Here is a 23,882-nt window from a genome sequence, read left to right on the forward strand (position 1 = left end):
ATTTATAGCACTTTTTCTTTGTAAAAGCTTGTAAGCCAAGGTTGTGAATCATTGGCATCGTACGTGATGCGTCATATGTGTTTTTATCACTATTTAATGCTGAATTAGGAGAAGATGAAAAAAAGCCTGTCAGAATTAACTGGAAGAAACAGTAAAAAGAGCATAGGTCTGTCTGTGGGTTTTTTCTTCTTTTGTTAGCAGTAGCACCAAAGGAACTGCAGTGAAGGAGGGACCACCTTCTGCATGAAGTGTGCCATCAGTTACAAGGGCCACGGAGTAACACTTAAAATTTCCACGTGGTCCTCAATGCAAATTATTAATAGCACTCAAAGCATGGCTTCATACATCTCTTAGAGGAGATGGAAAAAAGGCAGCGTTGTGCAGACGGGCTTCTGAGGATGTGATGGGGGTAGAAGAGAGGAAACATTTACTGTACATGAGGAGCCATAGGGCAGATGTGGGAGAAATGGGCATGGGATATTTGGTGCTGCGGTGCGGCTGCTGAAACAAGGCAGCTGGTAGAAGAAGAGCCAGCAGAGCCAGAGCAGGGAAGTGGTGGCTGCAGCCTTCAGGGAGCTCCATGAGCACTGGAGGATCATTTGAAGGAGAGCAGGGTGAATAAAAAATGGCAATGGGGAATAAAGCAACACCAGTGAAGGGCAGAGCTTGCTGATAGAGGCTTGTCACTGGGGAGGAGGAGGAGAGGATGCTGTGAGAGAAGAGCCAGAGGACCAAAAGAAGTATTCTTTGCTTCCAGCAAAATATACTGTGGTCAGTCAGATTTGAAAGGAAGTGGGAAAGGGGCAGGGGTACTTCCTTACATTGGGGCAAATGTTGTAGCTGTGTTGTGTGCTGGAAGGGATAAATGGCTGCGGCAGTCTGGAGACAGGTTCTTTCTGAGCCAGGGTGGAAGATGTATCTGCTTACGTGTCTAAAAACTACACTGTCTCCTCCCTCTTTCTGTGTAACCAAAAATTAATCTTAGGTGCTGATTGCAGGTGGATTTTGTCCATATTCAAGTTCAAGCTAGATTGCCAAGTCTTGTACTAACAAACCTGAAACACAAGGAAGGTTGCTTAAAATGCTCACTGGACAGAGGAGCCAAATCAATCTGAATATGGCTTGAAGTTTTCAACTTGGGAATTGTTTTCAACTTCAAGATTCAAGATTTTGATGTTATGTTGTCTGAAGCTTCTTTTTTTTTTTTTTTTTACAGCAATAGCAGCAAAACAAAAACAACAAAAACCCAATCCAACAAATCCCACACCTCTGAATAAGCAGCATCTCAAACAGTTTATTAAGAAGGATAAATACAAAGAAGAAAAGCTTAGTTGTCAGGGTAGAAATACGACTCAATGGTTAGAAGGCCTTTCTGTCCCCAAAAAGGGTGAGAAAATCCAATGCCTGATTTGGCAGTGTCCTTCCTATGTACAAAAAATATGGAACTGGTGCAACGTGGGCAAAGTGCAGGGTGCAAAGAGGGAAGCAAGAACATAGCAAGGGTGGAGATCAATCCTGCAGGTGGTCTGGGTGTTAAATGGGAACTTTCCATCTTCCAGAGAAGCAGCAGCATTATATGAATCATTTGGGGAAACTAATAGAAGTAGAGGCTGTGAATGCGGATGATAAGGACAAAGCAGAACTTGGATATCTTGGTGTACAGTGTCTGAGACCCCAGATAGTTTCTAAGCTCCGATAGTGGAGTGTATTTGCATGAGAATAGCCGAGCTGCTGGCTAGATCTGTATAATGCACTTATGCAAGAGTAGCACAAGATCTGTTCTCTGTTCTCAGCTGGGAATTGCTTTCAACACATTTGCTGCAGCTGCAGGAGTGCTGTGAATGCCTCTTGCTCTGCAGGCCTGAGCAGCTCCCAGTAGATGAGGTTGAAAGATTTCCATCTCCTTTTTGTTCTCCCTATGGACAAACAGTATGCAATTGAAACAGAAAAAGTCACAGTTTGGAGGGAAAAAAAAAATTCCCTGAGGCTTTGTTTTGAAATGTAATTTTCTTTTCACAAGTCTCATCTCCTCTGAAAGAGTTGTGAGCTGCTGGGAGCGCAGTTAATTTCGTGTACTCCCATATAATGGAAAGAGTGGAAAAGGGTGTTAGGCACTGGGAGTGTTTCTCTTTAAACAAATTGGACTCGGTCAGCTGATGACTGGTTGAGAAGAAAGGGTTTTATTTTAGTGATTGAAATCCTTAATCTGCTTTCAGAACGAGGAAGCTTAATGGCAGATCTGAAAACCTGAGGTCGGAAGCTGGTAGTAGGGATCAGGGATGAACAGAAGCTACTACACAACCATTGGGATAACCCTAAAGGGGACTTGTGAATGGGCAGGGATGGCATGGCCTCACCCCACGGCCTGTGGTCTGTGTAATTGGTTCCAAACATCATTACAGAACAAAACACCCCAGCACTGAACAAAAACCAAAGGCCAGGTCTTGCAAAATGCAGTTAATTCACATTTACTTGTGAGGTTGTTCACACGCAGCACAATTGTGGTTGAAATAAGCTCTTCTGACCCAGCTGTTTTAAAGAATTAATGATACAAGCAGGCTAATCTCAGCATTCTGGACTAATTGCAGGTGCTGTGGCTGTCTGCATTGCCCATTTTGTGCACGTGCAGTCTTCCAAGAATGCACTCTTGTTGTAAGTGGGGTCACGGAGCTGTGTGTTTTAAATTAATCTGCTTGTACTGTGGGTAGAAGTGCCTGTCTGGCACAGCTCAGCCAGCACACCGTGTGTAATCCTCCACATTAACTCTGTCTCTAGTTCTGTAGAGGAAGCATTGCGTCCATTGGAATTTGCTGCAAACAGAAGCTATGCAACAAAATCTGTAAAAAGCAATTATAAGCTGATATGTTATTTTCTTCTATTTCTGCTGGGTGACTGACAATGGGAGGTGGTGCTTGTTTTTCTTCAAAGTGCCCGTGGATTGCAGCCAGGGTGGGGTTTTGTTTTTGTGTTAATCTCAGTGATTACAGCCGCTACAGCAGCCACCAATTATTTTTTTTTCTTCCTGAATGCACGAAGTATGGATTTTAAACCCAGTAAATTTTAAACCCCCGGTGCTAGAACTTGCAAAAGTGCACTGGGTTGTTACTAAGCAATTAAGTGCTGCAGCTCATGCCTGAGCTCCGAGTGACGCCATCTCACCTAGCGGGCAATCTCATTAGGAGTGTGAAAATACTGCATCAGGGGGTTTGATTTCTGCATCTCACAGCACCACAGGAGCTGCTGCTGGGCTGGGGGCTCTGCAGATGCTACAGGAGGGGATTTGGTTGCACAGCTGCACTTTGCAGAGCGGGGCTTCGCAACCTGTTCCTCCTTTGTATCGTGGCAGTTCTTCCCCGCAAAGGAGAGCATCTCTATTAATTTTCATAGCACCCTCGTTTTCTTCAAACTTCTGTTCTCCATAAATTGTTTCTAAATTAAGTAATTGGATGCTGTATTCAGGCTGCTGCGTCCTGTAACGTGTCTTTGTGTTCACATAGCACAGATCCACATGCGTGTACCTGGAGAAGAGCAAAGCTCTCTTCTGCCAAAATATGTGGGTTTGTTACTCTTACCTCTTTCAGGAACTCTTGCTTGTTTTAAGGTTGCTGCTATTCAGCTTCTGAGACTGAAACAAATGTACTTTGGGGTGATGGTTGGTGAGGGGAGGGTGAACAAAGAAAGAAAAAGCAGTAAGGAACTGGATTTTCCTCTTTCTCACAGGTGGCATTCTTGCAATTAAAAACAAAGGATAAAAAGATACAGCAAAAAGCTACAGCTTCTGTTGCTATGAGATTGCAGGATGGCAGAACATCTGTGAGATTTGGATTGCACAGATATTGCTACATGCTGCACATGGGTGTGCCTTTAGGAAGCTCCCTCTGGAAGGGCTCCTAGGGGGGTGGAAGGGAAAGCAATGTTCTGTTTGCAATGTAGGTGACCAGAAAGTATGATAGTCCCATTTTTGGGAATTGTTTGGTTTCCTTACCCTGAGATACTATTTTTACAACACGTTATACGTTATCTTTAATGTCATGGCTCTGTTCTCTTTCAGGTAGAGGCATTAACCCATCAGCCTAGAGCCACAACAGTTCATGCCGTCAGAGACTCAGAACTTGCCAAACTCCCAGAGGGAGCCCTGACATCTATCAAACGCAAATTCCCCCAGGTAGGAAAAATTACAACTATTTTCTGTCTGCATCAAATTGTATCTCGGGAGCTAAAGCTCTCCATTAGCACAGAGCCCTCTGGATTTTTTTGCATGACTGATGCATTCTCAGGAAACGTTTTGTTCTGTCTCAATCTGATCTGATCCATTCCAGACTTTCACCAGCTTTTTTCCCTTTATCTTCTCTATATCTAGAAAAAGTTCACACTACTACGTATCCATGTCCTGTATTAAAGTGGAAATCACTTGGTGGTATTAACAGTAAATGACAGTTTGATCTTTAAAATCACTTTGAAATACTATTATTCATATGTCCTACTCAGTAGGACTCAAAGTCAAGCCTTGATTATACATACTTTTATTTCCAGAGCATTGATACCTGGGAGCTGGTTTTCTTCTTGCTCCCTTTCTGTGCCATCCATCCTCATTCTGCAACTGCCACCATCTCTTTATGTCCTGAAGACTGTGATTGCTCCCTTGAATCCATCAAGTCATTCATCTTCTTTAATTCACTTGACATTATACCTCTCTCCTGCAAATCTAAGTGACTGACTTAAAATTTAATTGTTTTTGTCCCTAAGTGCATCACGGGCATTAAGCTCTAAGTCATTTAACTAGCCTTAAAGACAATTCTTTAATGCTGTTACTTCAAATTATTTCTTTTCCTCTCTTTAAGACACGTGGTTATTTTACCAGGTTTCTTAAAAAGCTGCCAAAGTGACAAGACTGATTAAAATACTCCTGTTATTTTGTCTTTCTAAGAGCATAATACCACTTGGGGTTTTTTGCTGTGGGTTTTCTGTAGTTGTGAATTAGCCTGTGTTCATGCTCACGTTACAAGAGCTCAGAGGTTTCTGTCTGTTAATTCGGGAGGGTTTCATCCCTGTGGTAAGTGTTCAGAATCTTCCTGATTTCCATGTAAGCACAATTTTTGCTGCAACGTTTTTGGACTTCTCTTGTTAGTTAATAAGTCGCTCCTGGACTCCTGAATCTTTCCTGAATAGTTTGCTGGTTCTGTTCTTGTCCCTTCAGCTTAATAGATTTGTTGTCCACGTTTATAACTGGTAGCAATAGATGACTTCTTGTACATAATTAGCTGCAAACTGGGCCACAATAGCACGGCATGGTGCTGGAGCTGCCCTTTCAATATTGCTCTCCTTGCTGACTGAACAGGAGATGAGGAAATGAGCCAGTTGGAGTTTCAAACCACCTTTCTCCTTACTCATCCTTTCTTGATGATTTTAAATGTTACCCGCAGACATTTGAACTGTGAATTACAGGCAAGCACTAAACATTTAACGTTCAGTAATATCTTGAATGCTGAGCTGCACAAAGGCTGGGTTCTGATCCTGCGTTTTTATCACGGGCAATAATTAATTTCAGCGTTCTCTTTCCATTTCTTGTTCCATCAAAGGGCAGAATCTCTTTCCCCCAGATGGTCCTCTGTGGAGCTGTGAATCTTCCCAGTTTGCAGTTGAAGTTGGACTAGCGTGCTGTATTTATAGCATAATTCAAACACTTACTTGTAATAGAAATCAAGTAATCCTCCCAGATCTAAAGAATGCGTTCCATCAGCTACAAATTCCTAACCTTTCGAGGACTGAATTTTGGAGGACTTGCCTATAGTTTAGCTAATTATCTGCAGTGGAACAAAAGGAAAAGTTGTCTCTCAAAAGAGGCTGTTAGAAAAACACATTATTTGCTGCTGCTGTTTGTGATCCCTGAGTTCTGAGATTAATACTGAAGTAGTGTCAAAACCGTGAGAGCTCCTGTTTTTGTTCTAGGGTGATTTTTGAACAAGCATTAGAACTAGAGGAACGTAAGCAGGGGATTTGTTGGCTTCGGACTGTCTGGAGAAAATGAGATAAATGTTTATATGAACTCAGAGTTCTTGTGTCTTCTCTTTTCGCCTGTTAGGTCCATTAGACAAAAGAGAGGAAGGGTGGAAGTGAGACAGAATTCAAGTGATGGGGAGAAACGACTGGCTAGAAAGTTTGAAATCTGCTGGGATGTACGGAGTCAACAGTGAAGTTCAGGAGATGTAATGGAGAAAAGTCTTTGGGCTGAAAACTAATATATTGCATTCAGGGAAGGCTCTGGGCAGCAGTCCTACAAGAAGAATCCAGGGATCATAGTGTTGCTCGGGTTGGAAAAGACCTGCAAGGTATCAAGTCCAACCACAGGGATGATAGAGATGAAAAGCTGAACGTGCCTTAGCAGTGCTGTGCCGTGGTGGAAAATATGACTGTTCTTAAAATGCTTTTTGGGGGGTTGCATTCTTCCTGGTATTGGAAAAGCTTCAGTATCAGCGTGTGGCAGCACGCTTGAAGGAAGAGCAGACCAAATGATGAGAAGCAGAGGATCAAAGGATGGTAGGCTGGTGCTTGGAAATATTAACCTACAAAGGCAAAAAGATTGAAAGGTTAATGGAAGAAATGATAGCTATTTTCAAGCGTATGAAGTTATCTTCTGATAGAAAGGGCATGAATTACTCACCGTATTGAGACAGAGCAAATGGTAGTGTACTGAAATTGCAGCAGCTGGATATTGAGAAAAGGCTGCATCTGCTCCCTAGAAAGGCTACAAGATTGTTACTTGTTTGTATAACCTCTTAAAGAAATCATTATGTTTGAGGTGGTGTTCAGTGCTGAGCAGAGGGACGAGCCAGGTGAACTCTGTGCTGTGTTCCCTCCTGCTGTCTGGTGGAAGGATTTATATGCAGGATGTATGATCTTTTCCCTGTCCAACCAGAAGAAACACAGTAATGAAAGGATGGCAGGTGCAGTCATTTTGGAATAACCAACTAGGATGCAATAACCAGAGTGTGAATCTGCAGTGATGGAGGATTTCCCTCAGCTTTTTGTATGGAGGAAAAACCAAAAATGAATCAAACTGTGCCTCTGTCAAACCTGTATCCCTGACTGAGGAGGTTCTGCACACCTGGGTTTTGTCTGGGGAAATGGTGATCAACCATCGGTGCTTGTTCCCCGAGTGAGATGCTCACAGGAATCCCACAGCAGGAGAATTGCTCTTGTTCTGATGTTCCTCCATAGAGCCTAAAAAGACAAAACAGCCAAGAGCTGTGCAGTTTCTGAGATAGAATCACCCTTTCAATTAGTTCCCCTTGAGCATCTGCGTGGTGAAGATCCCTTTAATTCCAATAAAGGAGAGGCTTCATCCTGCATGTTTTTTGCCAGTCCTAATATTAGTTGCTGATCCACAAAGCAATTTAACTCTTGAATGCATTAGTAGAAAAATCTACCTGATATGTGAGAGAACTGTGAGCATGAGTTATGCTTGTTCTCATCAGCAGTGAGAAATGAGCGAAGTCGCGCTCTGTTCGTCCTTACAGTAATTCACATTCCTTGAGCTGTGCTGCACAGCTGATGCTCAGGGATGCACCATCTGTTTGCCTTCTTTTTTTCTCTTCTTTCCTGTACATCTGCTTTGGTCCTGTTATGGACAGGACAGTGGATTGCAGGGATCTTTGTGACCCACTCTGGCTGCTGTTATTCTGGGGGATGAAACAGATGGGTGAGCGTGGGGAACCTCACCCAGCCTGTCAGTAACAACCAAATTTTCAGAGCACCTGCACAAAATGCCAGCTGTTGATTTCCAGATCCTGCTCCGTATGCATGGAGTCAAATCTAGCTTCTCAGGAAAGTGTCCCAACCTTGAGTTGCTCTGAATAGGGCACCCTGAACGCTCCCAGCTGAAGGTGCTCCGCAGTGCAGAACATCTCCTTGGGCATCTCAGGAAGCTAACGTGGGCACAGGTTGGGGTTAGGGCCACAGGTTAACTGCCTGTCTGCAGCCACAGCTCCCCAACGCAGCCACGGGGACACTCAGCCATCCAGAGTATTTGGTCCTCTGACAGCCTCAATGCTTGCTTCTGGTGCTGCTTGGAGCTTTACAGAGTTGCAGGAGTGAAATGAAATTGATTCTTTCTATTTTCATCACTGCTTTTGGTTCTGAAAAGTAGGACGGAGAGTCAGCTCACGATTTTTGGCACCATGGAGCAGTTCTGAATCAGTAGCAAGAGCGCAGAATTTGTTAACAGATCAGAGATATTCTAACATCACTGTGTAACTTGGATCGCATTTCATAATTTATCTTTGCCTCTACTGAGCTGAGATTTTTAGTTTATCTTTTTGTAATTCTAACTTGAAATGCAGACCTGCCATTGCTGATGGAAGTTGTGTTGAGAAATTGCTTTGGCACCGTGGAGAAGTGAACTGTAAGACAACCTTCTGCATGCTACAAATGTGCTCGAGAAACTGCAGAGCTTTTCTGCATCTTCCTTTTAATTCTCTAAGTCTGCCCTCGGGATTTAAATATATTCAGAACTCATCATCCATCTTTAGCAGTGAGGTTTGCTGTGTCTGTCTGCCTGTTTTAACCAGAGCTTTTTGGAACTTCCCTAGAGTTATCTGCCTTACAAAGTGAGCTCAGTAACGTGTGCTCCTTTCAAAGCTCTTCCCCCCAGCACTGTGGATATTGTGCATCGTGTTATTCAAGCTTGATGTAGTGCTATGGAATTGGTCGAGAGAGGCCACGCTTCTGGATTTTTCCTTGTTAGTTTTTCTCCTGGCCCATTAAAATAAGTTTTCCTTGACAGTGGGAGAAGTGGATGTGAAAAGGAGCAAAGAGAAGCATTCAGCAGAAGCATACTCACTGACTGCAGCTCCCTGAGGTGAGGCAGGCAGCGGTGCATGCTTACTCATCACACTGATGTGAGACTGACATTCTTCTTCAAGACACGATTGATCACGGGCATTAGAAGCTCAAACAACCCCAGGATCGAGCTTCGGTTCCTCCACGTGCTTTGGTGGCATTTGTAAAGGTGCCAGGAATGGTTGCAAGTGAGCATTTAGGATTTGCTTTGTCGCAGGGTGAGTTTTAATCCCAGACCCCCTGCTGAGCTCCCTGGTTGTGTGACAAGTGCAGTGCTTTGTGGGCTAACTGAGGGGGAGAGAGCAGGCTTCGATGATGCCGTGGGTTTATGCAGCTGATGAGCTGATGTATCTCTCTTCCTCCCTTGTGCTCCCACCCCAAAAAGCCTTCAAAGAGCTGACAGAAAATAATCTCCAGTCCTGGAATGAGCTCTACGGAAGTGGAACTGCTATTGTGTGAGTTTGTATAGATAAAATGGCTATTATTACTATTTTACCCCAATTGCACTTACTTTGTAGAACAGAAAACCCTTGGCAGCCCTGTTTTCCACACTAGCTTGTTAACGTTGGGTCTCTGTGTGGTAGAGAACCCATTTACTTGTCCTTTAACTAAATCAGATGTGTGTGCAGGTCTATAATACCATGCTCTGAAGGTGCCAGTAAATTGTTATTTAATGTTTAAACTAAAAGCGGTCTGTCGGTTGCCTGTTTTGAAGGCTTAACTTTTAAATATACTTCATATATTTCTCAACTTCAAAGTCAGAAGAAAATACACGGCTCTGCTGTGAGCAATTTTATTCACTGTGAGGATGCTGTTCTTTTGGGTGTGGATGATGTTAGAGGATCCACTGGAGAGGATCAGAGTAGACTTGGAATGGAAACCACCCTCAGATTTGTAGGGCTCTGATGGTTGTATGGGATCCAAGCTGTGCATCAGGCTGGCTGCCTCAGCCAAGGCTGGCTTCCCAAAGCAGCAGCCTGCAGGCAGACAAGAAGACACCATTGACAAAGCATAGGACTGTCTCTTGGCTTTCTTGCAAAGGTTTTTTGTGCCTTAAGTGTACAAAACAACATATGGTTGAACCTGATCCTTAGTTTAGATATTTTTTTCAAGTCTTTCAGCAATCACAAAATAAAATATTAATAAGTGGTGGAAGAGTTTGACTCAATCTGTGGTGCTGTGGTTGGTCTGCCTTTTGTGCTATGAGGAACAGCACACTTTATGATGCTCCAACCCACCCCACCTCCTTCCCCATCGTGGGGTGAGGATGTGCCCATGCAGATGTAGGAGAGGCAGGAGGTTACAGTGAAGGGATGCGTGTCCCATCATAGAAAGCCAAAACTGGACAGATCCAACAAAGTGCAGTTTCTCTTCAGTACCCAGGATATTGAATTATTGGTCTGCCTTGAAAATGGTGAGTTTGTTGCTCCTTGAGGTGCTGGAACATTTGCTCTGTGAATGCAAGCTCTCATGCTGGAGAGTCCTGGTGATGTCACATCTGGTGTGCAGCTGGTTGGGGTCCTGCACGGCATGGGGCAGAGCTGATGAGTGGGTCATTTCATTTGGTTTTTTCTTCTTGTGTGTTGTCCTTGTGACTGAGGTAGTGTGATGCTCTTTGTAGAGGCACGTTGCCACGTTTTGGATTTAGGAGAAAAGCTGCATTAACAGCATACTGATGTTTTAGTTTCAGCTGAGGAGTGTTTACTGTAAGTCAAGGACTTTTGGCTTCTCACAGTGTCCTGGGGGTGCACAGGGTGCTGGGAGGGCACAGAACCAGGACAGCTGACCCAGTCTGCCCAAGAGAATGTCCCAGACCTTATGGGGTCGTGCTCAGCAATAAAAATGGGGGCACTGCTGCTCGTGGACTGACTGGGAATGGGTCAGTGGGTGGTAACTGCACTGTGCTCACTGGCTTTATCCCATGGGCTTTATCCTTTTCTGACGGGGCTGTGAGCTGCATGGTGCCAAGCTGCCTGCTGGGTTAAATCACAGCACACACTTCTCTTAACTGAGGTGAATTTGTACGACTACCCTGCCTTTTAAACCAGTCAGCTGTGGCTGTATTATTCTGTGTATTCAGAAGCAGGGTATTGGTGCAGATTTTGTGACATCTTTGTGATTTTTCTAGATTGGCGTAGTGGAAAGTGAGCTGAGACTGGACAGATGTTTGATACTGTCGCTGGCTATTAACAGGCAGTTTGTCAGGCAATCTGTGCAGCTCACAGAAAGAAAATACTTTCCTATGGACATTTATTTACAATGAAATTTGCATTAAAATCACATTCACAAGGGCTTAATGCAAAGCAGATCTAGAGTTCCACCATTTAATAGGAAGAAAAGTTTCAACCAGACTCTAGCTTTGGAAGGTGAGGGACAGCAGGATGAAATATTTCAGGGTATTATAGTAAATAGGGCACTGCAGGGTAACAGCAGCTATTCAAGTGTGGGAACTGCCTTAGTGTGAAGCAGGAAGCTCAGGAGAATACCTGACACCTCAGGTGGATGGGGTGCCTGCACCACTGTTGTGTTGGAATCCTGCCTGGCCCCATGGCTGAATGAGGTTTGTGTAGAAGCTGAAGTGACTCATCTGAAGGTCAGAGAACACGCTCCCCTTGGGAATGGGAAGTTCAGTCCCTGCCCTGCAATGCAGAGGCTGCAGGTCTTTTCTGTAATTCAACGTTAGTTAAGCAGAGGGGAAAATTAATGGCTTGTACCTTTGTACCAAGTGCAGAAACAGACATTCAGTGCGAGGCAGTGGGGGCTGCTGAGTGGGTCTTCCTCAGGATGGAGCTGTGTCAGGAGCAGCAAGCACACCTCTGGGTGGCCGAGGTGGTAAGTGGCAATGTGCAAGTTAGGAGACAGTGAAATGGTGCTGAGAGAAGTGCCAGCGCCGTTTGAGGAAGAGAAATCCCAGTCCCTGCAGATGGCCAAGGGCAGGCTGGACGGAGCTCTGAGCACTGATGGAGCTGTAGGTGTCCCTGTGCACTGCAGGGAGTGGAACCTTTCAAGGTCCCTTCCAACTCAAATGATTCTGTGAAACACTCCTTATTTTGACCTGCACAGAAGAGTTCTGATGAGTTCACCTGGGAAGGCAAGGGAGTGGGAGAGGGAAGAGAGCTTTCTCCTTTGCAAAGTTTGTCCCACCTCAGTGCCCTGCTGGGGACAAGTTTTATGAATCTACAGATTCTGCAGGAGGAGGGGAGATCTCAGGGCTTTGGGAGAATAGTACTGATGTACCTGGAATCCCGAGCAGCTTTTGAAATTGAGTATTTCTCTATTTTCTAGCCCCATAAAGTAAGCCTTCTTCCTTCTGGCCTCTTGCATGAACTCTGGAGCGTGAGTTTCTTTGCTTCTGAGTTCTTTTTGGCTATTGACATGGCGCTGTGCAATGTGCAGGGCAGCTCCTTGGCCCTGGACCCTCAGCCTCCTTGAGAGGCCCTATAGGTGCCTACATGACCCTGCTGGCAAAGCCTGGCAAATGTGAACTTGGAGTCATTTTACAGCTTGAAATGGTGGCACTGTGACTAGGAGGGCATTATTCTATGCAAGGATCAGTTCAATCTGCAGCATGGTGATTTCATCTGTGTAGATCTATCCATGCCTGGGCTTACAACAGAAGTGCCTTATTGAAGTCTCTGCTCATTACTGGTTTGAGTGACTAACTGCAATTACCTGATCAGGATTTACTCGCTGCAAGCATAGTTTATAATCAGGTAAATTCAACTTCCTCACAAACTGAACCATGCTTGCCTCTTTCCATAGTGTGAGGGATCGAAAAGTTGCATTTACTTTGCGGGCAATTAATTATTGTAGCCTCATTTGGAAACGTCGTGTTGTTCTTAGATAAATCTGCACTCTATCTGGCTGCCTTTTTTTGCAGTGCAGATTTCTCTTCAAACCCAAGTCAAACCTTAAATCCAAACGGAGTGCTTCTGTGCCAGCAGACTGGGCTGCAGCTGTGTCTGTGGGAGCAGGGCATGTCTTTGAGGTGCTAGGAGAGACTGAAATCTGGCACTGAACACACCAGGCACCTCTGTCTGTGCTGCAAAGGCTGTCTGGCCCCAGGAATGGGGCTGCAGTGGGAATGAGACCGTATTGCATAGCTGGTTCCCAGCAGCACTGTGACATTTCCTGCTTTCTCTCCTCTACTTCCCCTTGCTACCGATTCCAAGTGTTTGTCCTTCAAAATGCACCAAAACAGGTAAGGCAGGGATTTCTGCTCCCAGCTCCCTGCCTGTGCCCAGTTAGCTGGCATTCTCCTGCCGGTGCCTCTGGCAGGTAGGTGTTCCCTGGCACATTTGCAGTAGTGCATTTCCCTGTTATCCCTTCCTAACCCAGGGCTCGCTTCTGCTCCCCTCCCAAAGCTGAAGCAGCCCATTCGTGCCACCCAGGTCCTTTCCTGCCCCCATATCCCATGTCACTTGGCCAAGGATGCCTTTTGGCCTGGAGCTGTTGGGAAACCTGAGGGATGGGTGGCTTTGGCTTTCTTTCCCTTTTTTTGCCTGTGGATTTTGAATTCTGATTTGGTGAGAGCTGCTCTGGCTGCTCTGCAGAGCCTTGGCTTTAGGTCAGTCACTGAAGCCTGGATCTATTGTTGATGAGAAGTTTGATTTATAATGCCTCAAACTGATGGACAAACGTTTGTTAAGGGAAAAACGTTGCCTTTTCTACTTCCATGTGAAAAAAAACATATAGTATAGGTAATAGAGAACTCCAAGGAAATTTCAGGCCAGTTCTTAGCTACCATCTCAAATTGATGTTCCTTCGACGTTGCCATGACTGCGACAGAGTGACTCATCCTGTTATGGTGAGCAATTTGCTTGTCTTACAAAGTCACCGGGGAAATAATTTTCCCATATCTATATGTACCAAGGCTGCAAGGCTTGCTTTTGCAAACAAGACAAATAATATTTCCTGGTACTACAAGCAGCCGGCTGGAAAATGAGACCAGTAGGTTCTATTCTTAGTTCTGTCATTAACCTTGGACATTTTCTTTAACTTCACTGGAGCTCTCCTTCACTGTCTGTAAAGAGGAGAAAGTTCTGAATACAGGAGTTGGTTTTAGAACATAATTAAAACTCTGACGTTTAAAGTCATCCAGAAGAGTAAAATGTTGTTCAATAGTACTTCCAAAAGGACTGAAGTCGCAGTGTGTGCTGCAGGTTGGCAGGTGTGAGAGATGGGGGTGGCGATGCTCCCAAGAAATCTGTGTTTATATATCAAAGCTGCGAGGTCTCTCATCCTGTGTCAGCCTCGTTTTAAGTAGCATACATGGAATGATTCAGGCGGGAAGCTGAGCTGTCACAGTGCTTGCAGCATCTTGCATTTGAGGGGTGCATCCTGCAGTGCTTGCTCCCTGGGAGCAGTGTGTCTCTTGGGCTGAGATCTGGGGTTGCCATTTGCAGCTGCCTGTTATTTTGGAGATGCTTTGTGATTTCTGTGGGCTTTCTGTTGTGTTTTCTGTTTTGCTTTTTGATGCCCTGCTGGGGATCTGACTTTGGATTGTTTGCCTGAGGGAGAATGCCTAATGATGACTCTGATTCTGAATGCATTTAAGTATCTCGTTTCTTATTTGGTAAAACATGTGTGGAGGTCTTTCAGAATAAACAATGCATTTTTCAACTCTGCCATTGATTGATATTGCAATTATTAGTCTTCTACTGTACAAATGATTAAGAAATATTGATTATAGGTACTGGAGATGAGCTTAGAAGCTTTGCTTGGCTGTGAGAATAGTGGTTTCTATGAGCAAAAGTCCCTCTCAGGGTGACTGAGGGGGGAGAGAAAAGTCTGTCAGCTCAAAGGGACCAAACGTGATTTGAGGGGCTGGTGTGGAAATACCTGATAAGTATTTTGCTCTGATTCTTTGTGGTTCCAGTGTGTGTTTGTCCCCTTAATGCAAGACATCTGAAACTGTTTACTAATTCCCACAGGGCAGGTGGAAGCAGGACTGCATGGGGAATTGGAGCCTGAGCTGCTTACAGCAGGTGGAATTGTACAGCAGGCACCAACAGAGCGACTTTGGTAGGGTACAGGCATGCTGCAGAAAGAAAGCAGAGCTGGAAATGGAGTTTCCCCTAATTAATTGGATTTTTTTTCCCTTCTGTTCCCAGTGTAAGTTAAATAATGGCTGCTTCGTTTTGCTTTTATTATTTTTTTCCCTAGGTGAAACAAGACAGAGGTGATGAAATGATAAAATGATCAGACACCATAAACCAGGAAAGAAGGAATGGCTACAAAACTGCATCTCCTTATTGTTCAACCAGAGATAACATTTTACAGAACTCAGAAGTGCCCATTTAATTGCACTGTTTTGAGTATATTCTGCCTGACCGTTTGTTTCCTTTCTTCCTCTTGTCTCCCACTGCTAGGTTGTGACTAGACTTATTCACTTGCTGGGCGAGAAGATCCTTGGCAGCCTTCAGCAGGGAGGTAAGAGTCATTGCTGGACTCCTCCCATCCATTCTGGTGCTTCCTTGGAACTGGAACTACATCATTAAATTCAGAAAAAGAAAGTACTTGACAGGAGCACTTGTCCCTAAATATTTTTGCTGTTGGTTGTCACAAGTGAATGTTTAGTTTGCTATATGTAAGTACACCATTTTTTTGGTGGGGAGAAGTGGCTGTGTAAGGATAGGAGTGGATGGAAAACTACTGCTGTGTACATGCAGTGATGTTTCCATGAAATCTCTTGCTAAAGAACTGCTCCAAGGGATCATTAACTCCCTGATAGACCTGAGTCTGATAGTCATGCTGAGTGGCATCTGCGTACTTGACTGACTTATCTTGTCTGTATTTGCATTATCTTAATGAATTGTCTGGGAGCAAATGGCTCATTATGCATTGGTTGGTAAGCTTTATGTATGTGGCAGAGGCAAACCAAAGTGTATTTACTAATTGAAGTGAGTAGGAGGAAGTTTCCTGTAGTTGGTTGTTCTTGAGCAGCTTTTAACAGAAAACAAACGTGTGTTAATCACTGATTGTGTTGTGGGATTCTTTGCTGTTGAGGTTTTTTGATTGATTTTAATCAAACAATTCTCTACTATTTCTGGTATTGCTCTTTTCGATATTCCAAGGTGACTGGAATTGAAGCTGTCACCTTGCAGGTTTTGAAGCCATTTTGGGGGATGAATTTCCAAGTCCATTCTTTAGGTGCTCTGTGGACACCATCAGTTTTGTGTGCATCTCTGGCAGTAATTGTTAATCTCTTGTGCATGCTGAAATGCCTTTGTGGCCTAGGGCAGAGTTTGCACTGCTTGGGAAATGGGACAATATGTGCTCTGGAGAAGATGGAAGGAAAATTAGTGGTAGGCAATAATAGGAGCAGGATCAGAGAACAGCCATTGAAGTTCTGAGGAGAGAAGGACCGATGGAGATGAAAGAGTGGAGCAGTGATATGTAACTTGTTTGAACCTACAAATACCTTCTTGAAGATCACCTAAAAGAGAAAGCAACTATTTAATGTTCTGTGGAGAGCTATTTTAGAAGACTTGAATATCTCCAGTGCTGAATATATTTGCAAAAAAGGTTTATCTGGCATTTCTTTGTGTCCTACAGTGTACTATTGATCTTGCATATGCACTTTAAATGAGTTTTCATATCAATTACAGTATATCATGTGCATGGCAGAGAATGGCACGTGGTGGAGCTTTGCAGGGTAAAATAAGAGGAGCCAGTTGCTAAATCTTAACTAAGATGGCATTGATTTTATTGTATGCTTACAGTTGAGTTGGCAGGTGCTAGCAGCAAAGACTGTCTGAGAGGGTTATAGAGGAAATAAATGGTATAAAACTGAAAAGAACTGCTTGTAGAACACACCTACCGTTCTTTTCCTGAGCTGAACTATCTGGGAAGATCTTTGTTACGTGCATCAAATACTTCTGTCAAAAAATGCTTTTCTCTGCCCATAGCCTCTCTGTGCTGCTCAGTCTACTGCAATATATTAGAGATGCTTCCACAGTTGCTTTGCATCTGTTTTAGAGGTTCCATGTTTTATTTTAATATTCATGCACTCCTGTCTGTAAAGATTCACATTTTCCCATCTTGGGAAGGAGTGAAAATAGATGTAGATGCACGTTTCCTGCAGAAACTTTGTTGAAAATGTGTATTTATTTCCTTGATCAGGAATACCATAAGAAGTGGGTATTTATTTTGGATATATTTGGATACCAACAACAAAACCGGGCTTTTGCTATTTGAGATAATTCCCCTGGAGAGGCAGGCAGGTGTCTCAGTGTTGTGGCTGTGCGTGGTGCTGTTTGTTCTTTTTCTTAACAGGTCAAGTAAAGGCACATTGCATTTTACCTGTTCCTATTACTCAGATACCTTTAAATTTGCTCAGCTTTCACCCACATCCTGTGTCATCTGCTGATAATGACAGAAATCCATTTTTTTTTTTTCCCCTGTTGTGCACAATGCAGAATCTTTCCTTTTGTTTGAAATGGAGGATGTTGTGTTTAACTTGGGTGAAGCCATTCAGTGATAGTTCCTTACTGCCTCCAGGTGACTGGGTGACAAAGGATGTGGCTTTCTTGCTTCTGATGTTTTTTTCTTTTCCAACAGGCCATCCTTTTGGATTGCACAGCTCCAGCAGCAAGTGGGATGCCGGAAATCCTGCCAGCAATCTCTCCACAATAGCAATTATGCCAGTGTCTGAAGAGGTGCCACTTACTGCTTTCACTCTGGAACTCAAGCATGCTCTCAGTGCTGTGGGTAAGAAGTGTTTGTGTGTCATGGGAAATAAATGCCTCTTGTCTTTTCAGAGAAGTATAGCCAGGTACCTGGCAATCAGCAGTAGATTCGTGCTTCATTTGGAGGGGAAGCCACATAGCAGTGCTCCAGATGAGAACTTCCTAATCTCTTTCTGCTTCTGACTCACCTTCCTTCCTTATCATGTTTTCCTCACATATGTTGGAAAATACTGTGGCCTTGGTTACTCAGAAAGATCTGATCTGTGAGACCTGTTGGGCTCCTGAGACTGCAGGTACTTCAGCAGATGAGAGCCCGCACCGTCCTGCTCCTGCAGAGCCTGTTTGAGAGTTCAGTGTTTTTTTTCTCTTACCTGTGAGCCTCTTCCAGACTTTCTTAGTTGTACAGTTTGATCCCACAAAGGATTTCTCTTACAATTTCCTGTTGTTAGCTAGGCAGTAAGTGGCAAACATACGACTGGATAGAGAAGGCTTGCGCAGGAGGTCCAGGTTGCCATTGGAATTCTGAACTGTCCTCAGTTGTGCCTTCCTACACTAGCTTACTTTATCCTGTTTGTTGCCAACTTGTCTGTCTTGTGCTCACAAAACCATGTATTCAGTTCACAATTGATTCATTAATTGCTGCAGTTGGCTCCATGGGTGAAGTTGGCTGCACAAGTTCCAGTTGCTCACAAAGCCATGTACCTCATTCACTGTTCAGATCGTGCTCCACTATAGTTTGATATTTCCTGAACATCCTTTTTTCATTCTTATATGCTATCATAGATCTCAAGTAAATCTCCTGCAGTTCTTTGAATTAAAACTCTGCTGTCTCAGAGCATTTTGGAAAGTACAGGTTACGTGATGCTTGATCTATAACCACTTAGATTCATTTAATGGTTATTTTTCTTGGTCTTAATTAAGGGTATCTGGCACTTAGGGGAGTTGGCTCTTACTATTCTGTTTTAAAACCTTCTAGATGAGCAGGCAGAGGAAAATGTGGTTGGTGTTTGAGCTCCTTCACCTTCAGAGATACAAATTTGTATGCATTTGTTGTGTTACAGTAAGCACTAATCTGTGGGTGTTTGAAGATTCCTTTTATTTTGGGGAGGCAAAAAGAAAGTTCATAACAAAACAAAGATTTCAGCCATGCTGTATTGCTAATGGGGACTTAGAATGGATTGTTGCCAGCTTGTTTTGATGGGCAGCAGCACCGGGAGCCCGTAAATAAAGCAAACCAAGCAAACCAAGATTAAGTATTTAAAGGACTATTCAGCATAAAAATAACCCTTGGAGTTGAAAGCAACTAGAACGTAACAAATGGGGGGTTTTGTTTGGATCACTCGGCCTTTTCTTGTGCACCCTTCATTTTTATTTTCTGCATCTAAACTGACGTCTGTGTAGTACTTGGCAGCTATAGATAGGATACAACCTTGGCATCTGAAGTTCTTGCCAAGACGGAGCAGACGGCTGCAGTGGGAAGAGGAAAGTGTTGTGTGAAAACACAGCTAGCCATATGGTCCCACACACAGCTGGCAGACCGAGCTCTCCAGCCTTGATAGCCCCAATTCCTCGGGTCAGCCTGGTGTTTGCTCAGCCCACGACTCTTAGAAACAGTGGTTAACCTTCTGCCAATGGTTTGTTGTGTGTTTGTATACGGTGTAGCTCTGAGGTCTTTTTTTTTAATGCAGGCTGTATTCTATTTATTTTTATTTTTATTTTTTAGCAGCGTTTTCTCTCTTTTTTTTCCTGTGCTTTCTGCTGTAAGTTGTTTGAGTGCCCTGTGCTGATGCATGACAAAATGGTCTGAACAAGCTCAGTCAGTGCTGTGAAGCAAAATTTCAGTTTCCTTTTGGGTTTTCGTGATTGTGCACCTGATGAGTTAGACCTCTGTCCATTTTACACATGAGGAGCTCAAACACTATGGAGAAATTTGGATTAGGTCCTTAGTGATCAACTTAGAACCCATCTTTGTGAGTGCTCACCTGCTTCTGAGGTGTTATTTAATGTGATTGAGAAGGCTTAACTGGAATCTTTCTCTTTGGAATGTCAGTTTGAGTGAATATGTTCCTAATTCTGGAAATTAGAGGTTGCTCTGTGCATTTCATCACACATTTTCATCAGCACTTGTTGCTTATTCTCTTGTTTTCTCTTGGAACTTGTTAGTAAGCTGTAAACTGAGATGTTTAAGGTGTGATTCTTGTTATTTCAAGGCCAGACCAATGAAACATGTTCCAGGGCAGTATAGACTAGCCTTGGTGTAGAACTTGTGTGGGGTTAAAGCAGCTGGTTTTCAGTTTTCTACTGCAACTTAATATTTTTTATAACATTCCTTAGTCTTCCCATAATATTAATTTAGATGGATGTTGTAGTGATGTCCTTGCTGCAGGTTGAAGAAAAGAGAACAGGAATTAGAATAAATGCAGTAATTCTGAAATGACTGCCAGAACCATAATGAGCTCTCATTGCAGGAGGTGGGAACTTCTGGGGGAAGACCTTCATCCTGGGCCTGTCTGTAGGTTAGGTTGGAACAAAACCTACAAAATGAGATTGGGGGATGCTTTTCTTTCCTTGGGACTGCCATTAGAAGGCTGTTTGCAGTGCATTTTTATTTTGGTTTATGACTGCTTTCATCTTATTAGAGGAGTCTAATAGTAATCACAAAAAGAGCATCTCAGTCTGGGAGAATGAACGTTAGTAATTAACAGCATGAGTTAATTTATACTGTGCACAAGAATGGAAAAACAAAGTAGAAATTAATTCACCGATAATAAGGCTTATTACAGTATTCACAGATATTAGGATTTATAGGTTTGTTACTTGAATCTATTATGTGGATTTAATATTTAAATTTGTAGTGGAACCAAGTGATGTCCTGTCCAGGCTGGGCTTGGTTGGTCTTTTGACTGTAGGCATTGCTTTGTTTCTGTATTATGTGGCAGCAGACAGTAAAATAAGCTCATCCCTTTGGTTGGTGTCTGTGTTCTTCCTGCTGACCCCATCAACTGGCAAAACAGGAGTGAAGCAGTTACCTGGTGCCTGATGGCAGTAAGTCAGTGTGAACCCGTCTTCATCTTGAGAAAACTATGATGGTAAAACATGATCATAATATCATAGAATGGCTGAGATTGGAAGGGACCTTAAAGATCATTGAGCTCCAACCCCTGCTGTGGGCAGGGAATGATCTGAGCACTGAGAAGAGGGCAGAGGAGTCCTGCAGAGCGCAGCAAACCTGGGGCCGCTCGCTGCTTCTTCACTGTTTGCTTTTATGCTGCAGTGTCAGAGCCCTTTCTCTGAACCTCAGTCTTTGGGTCTCCAGAGGAAGAGAATGCAGAATAGCAAACCTGCAGAGAACTGGGATAGAATTTTCCGCTTCAGAACTAGAGTGAATTAAAAGTGAGCAAGTTCTTTGTTTTGTCTTTTTGCTGCGCAGTTGTGAGTTGGATCAACTGTGCCAATGAATTCTGGTCAGTGTCCTTTGGTTTTCTTTGATTACTTTTTTTCCCCCCTAAATTCTTGCAGAGCAGAGAGCAGCTCTTGTCAAAAAAAAAAAAAAGCTCTTCTAGAACATTGAGGTTTGAACAAATGGATTTGCCCAGCTATTTTTCATTTGTAACTGAGAGCAGTGGTACCTGATGTGCAAATGGCTGTGCAAATTGTGGCTTTTTGTGGAAGCCCCTCTGATCGTATGAAAATTCCAGACTAAGTAGAGAGGAAGGTTTCAAATCCAGCATACACTTCTCTCCTCTTGCTTATAGCCCTTAACTAAGCTTGCTTTCAGTTCCTAATTATGTATAATGCATTGGAAATCTCACTGAAATACCTTTGCTAATAATTTATTGGCCTTTTTAATGCATTATTCTACCAGCATGTTCCTTCTTTATGCACAAATTAGATTTCAAGGTTAAGTTTCTAATGTGTTGAGATGAATGTGGTGCCTGGAACCAGCACAGGATGGTACTCTTTGCTGGGCAGAGTCTTCTGACACTGAGACATCAGGCTCCTTTTTCAAGTCTTTGTCTCTGGCACACAACTTTGTAGACTTTTCTTAAGTTCAGTAGAAGTTCTGATTTGATGAAGTCCAGACAAGCAAGCTTGCTGTGATTGAACTTCTTCCTTAGTGCGTGTGGTTCTTGGCTGTGTCTTTCTGTACCTTGTGTTTTTATCCAGGTTGAGGTGGATTTGCAGCCATGCGTAAGCATCAGCGATCACCTCCTTCATGTTTCCCTACTCAGTACTTCATGTTTGATTCAACTGAGGTGTGTGATTTCAGGATTATATTAGATATAGAACTAGGGCATCTGATTTGCCACTCCTTCGTATCTTGGGAAGTGCTGCTACATGGAAAACATTACAAAAGTGAGTACCATGTTTATCTTTAGAAAAAAGGGAAAAGGTTTGCATCTCTTATGTAATGCTTGTCTTCTTACTGGGCCATAATATGAGACTGGGAGCCTCGCTGAAGTGCTATCTCAGCCCTGCCTTATTCTTAAAAGATGCAATGAGCCAGACCTCTGATATTTCCCTGTGCTTTGTTCTTCTCACTCCTCTTTCACGGACTTGTAGTTCTGTCCTGAAAACAGATGACTTTGGAGTACCAATTTAGATGCTCTGTGAGGTTTCTCAGTGAATCATGATCATCTGTGCCTGGGGGTGAGACTCCTGCCATGCTGTGTTTTCTCACCTGAAGCACAGAAGAGCCAGGATTCAGACTCCCACTGAGTCTGCTGAAAGATAAGTCTCTGGGGAACCTTCAAAAGTTACCACCTCTGGCTTGGAAATTCATGAGCTGCAAATTGCTGGGGGCTTGGAGAATGGCATTAAGCTTTCCCTGCTCTAATACTCATGCCCAGCAATCTGTTGTTGGTCACAGTCAGACAGTAGTGGGCTAGATAAATATTGAATGTTACCTCATATCACCTTTCCTGTGCTCTTACCTTTGAGCTGTTAATCCTATGTCTAATCCTTCTGAAAGAGAAGACAGTGGAGGATGGAGGGGTGTTGCTGTTCCACCAGGTGCCTGGGGGCTGCTGTAGGTGTGGAGAGAGCATCATGTTATCACCTGGTGACATGCACTGGCAATGCTGTAACACATTGACTGGGACATTCCTGCCTTACCAGCAAGGCTGTGTGAAGGGTGTATACTAGAGAAGCATTTTCATTTCTTGGTTATTCTCAGCACTTTAGTCTAAATAACACTTGGTCATACTGTTTTATGTGCTTGAGAACACATATGTTGGTGTTCTTGATCACGTTGATGGAAGGTTATTTAATGGTTGACTAATTGGGAGCTTGCTAGAAATTGGAAGCGTAGAGCAGATGGCTGCTGCTTCTGAAGCAAAACAGAGCTGTTTGAGTTGGAAGCATCGCTGAGTCGTGTGCTGGTTGTGATTGATGGCCTGTGTGCCCTGTCCTCCAGGGGCAGGCACTGGGAGGCTCCTGCAGTGTGTCCATACGCAGGTGTTGGGTTATGGGCTGAGTGCAGGCAGCCCCTGTCCCAGATGCACCAGGAGGGTGCCTGGGTGTGATTTCTGAAGAAATGCTCCTCCTCGAGGCTCTGCGGATGCGTTGCCCCCACTTGAGCAGTGTCTGTGGGTGAGGTAACCATCACCTTACTAATGTAAAGCTGCCTCCCAGCTCTACAGAGCCTCCTTTGTGCCGTGAATCAGAGGCGTTGGGGGCTGCGTTGCTGTGTTTAATGCGTCCCCTTGGGGCAGGTGCTCTGCTGCATCAGGTTGGTGTGCTGGGCTCTGAGCTCCTCTGCCGCTCTGAGATCCCAGCAGGCAGGCACAGGGGGTTCACAGCAGATGTGATATGGAGCACTCACTGCTCTCCTTATCATCAGTCTCTCATTGGACATTTTTACTGCGTTCCTCAGCTCATTTTACATTCCTGCTAGTCTTTGCCTGCTAAACTTTCACCACCATCATAAAACTTTTTAGGTCGCATGTGTTGGAAGAATAACTGGTCTACATATCATTTCTGTTTTGCTGAGAGCTTTGACACATTAATGAGCACAAATGACAACTCAGGTGTTGAATGCTTTTCCAAAATTTGCCTGCCCTTTCTCCCTTACAGTGGGGAAATGAAGTTCAGCTCCAGACCTCCCAACTTCTGTGCTTTTCTACCAGCTTTTGCTTCCTATGTCTGTGGTCTTCACTTGTGGTGTGTTCTTATGTATTTTAAAAAAAGAGCAAATGTTATTTGGATGTTTGGAAGTAAAAGATTAAAAATCCAAAATTGAGTGGTGTTTTGTTGTTTTTTTTTTTTTTGGTCAGGTCTGGCACTAAGCTGTGCTAAAACAGAGTGAAGGCTGGGCAGGAAGGAGCTGAGCATTACGAGAGATGCAGGCTGATG

General features: G+C 43.7%; 1 protein-coding gene across 1 annotated transcript in view; it reads left to right on the forward strand.

Annotated features, from left to right (window-relative positions):
• PNPLA7 (patatin like phospholipase domain containing 7) overlaps positions 1 to 23,882 on the forward strand; it is a 117,070-nt gene that overhangs the window by 44,388 nt on the left and 48,800 nt on the right. The window contains exons 20-22 of the mRNA XM_048965727.1: positions 4,052 to 4,165; positions 15,210 to 15,270; positions 17,401 to 17,550. Coding sequence (XP_048821684.1) covers positions 4,052 to 4,165; positions 15,210 to 15,270; positions 17,401 to 17,550 — 325 coding nt within the window. The remainder of the gene's footprint in view (positions 1 to 4,051; positions 4,166 to 15,209; positions 15,271 to 17,400; positions 17,551 to 23,882) is intronic.

The sequence above is a fragment of the Lagopus muta genome, chromosome 19, assembly GCF_023343835.1.
Source record: "Lagopus muta isolate bLagMut1 chromosome 19, bLagMut1 primary, whole genome shotgun sequence".
Taxonomy (NCBI): domain Eukaryota; kingdom Metazoa; phylum Chordata; class Aves; order Galliformes; family Phasianidae; genus Lagopus; species Lagopus muta.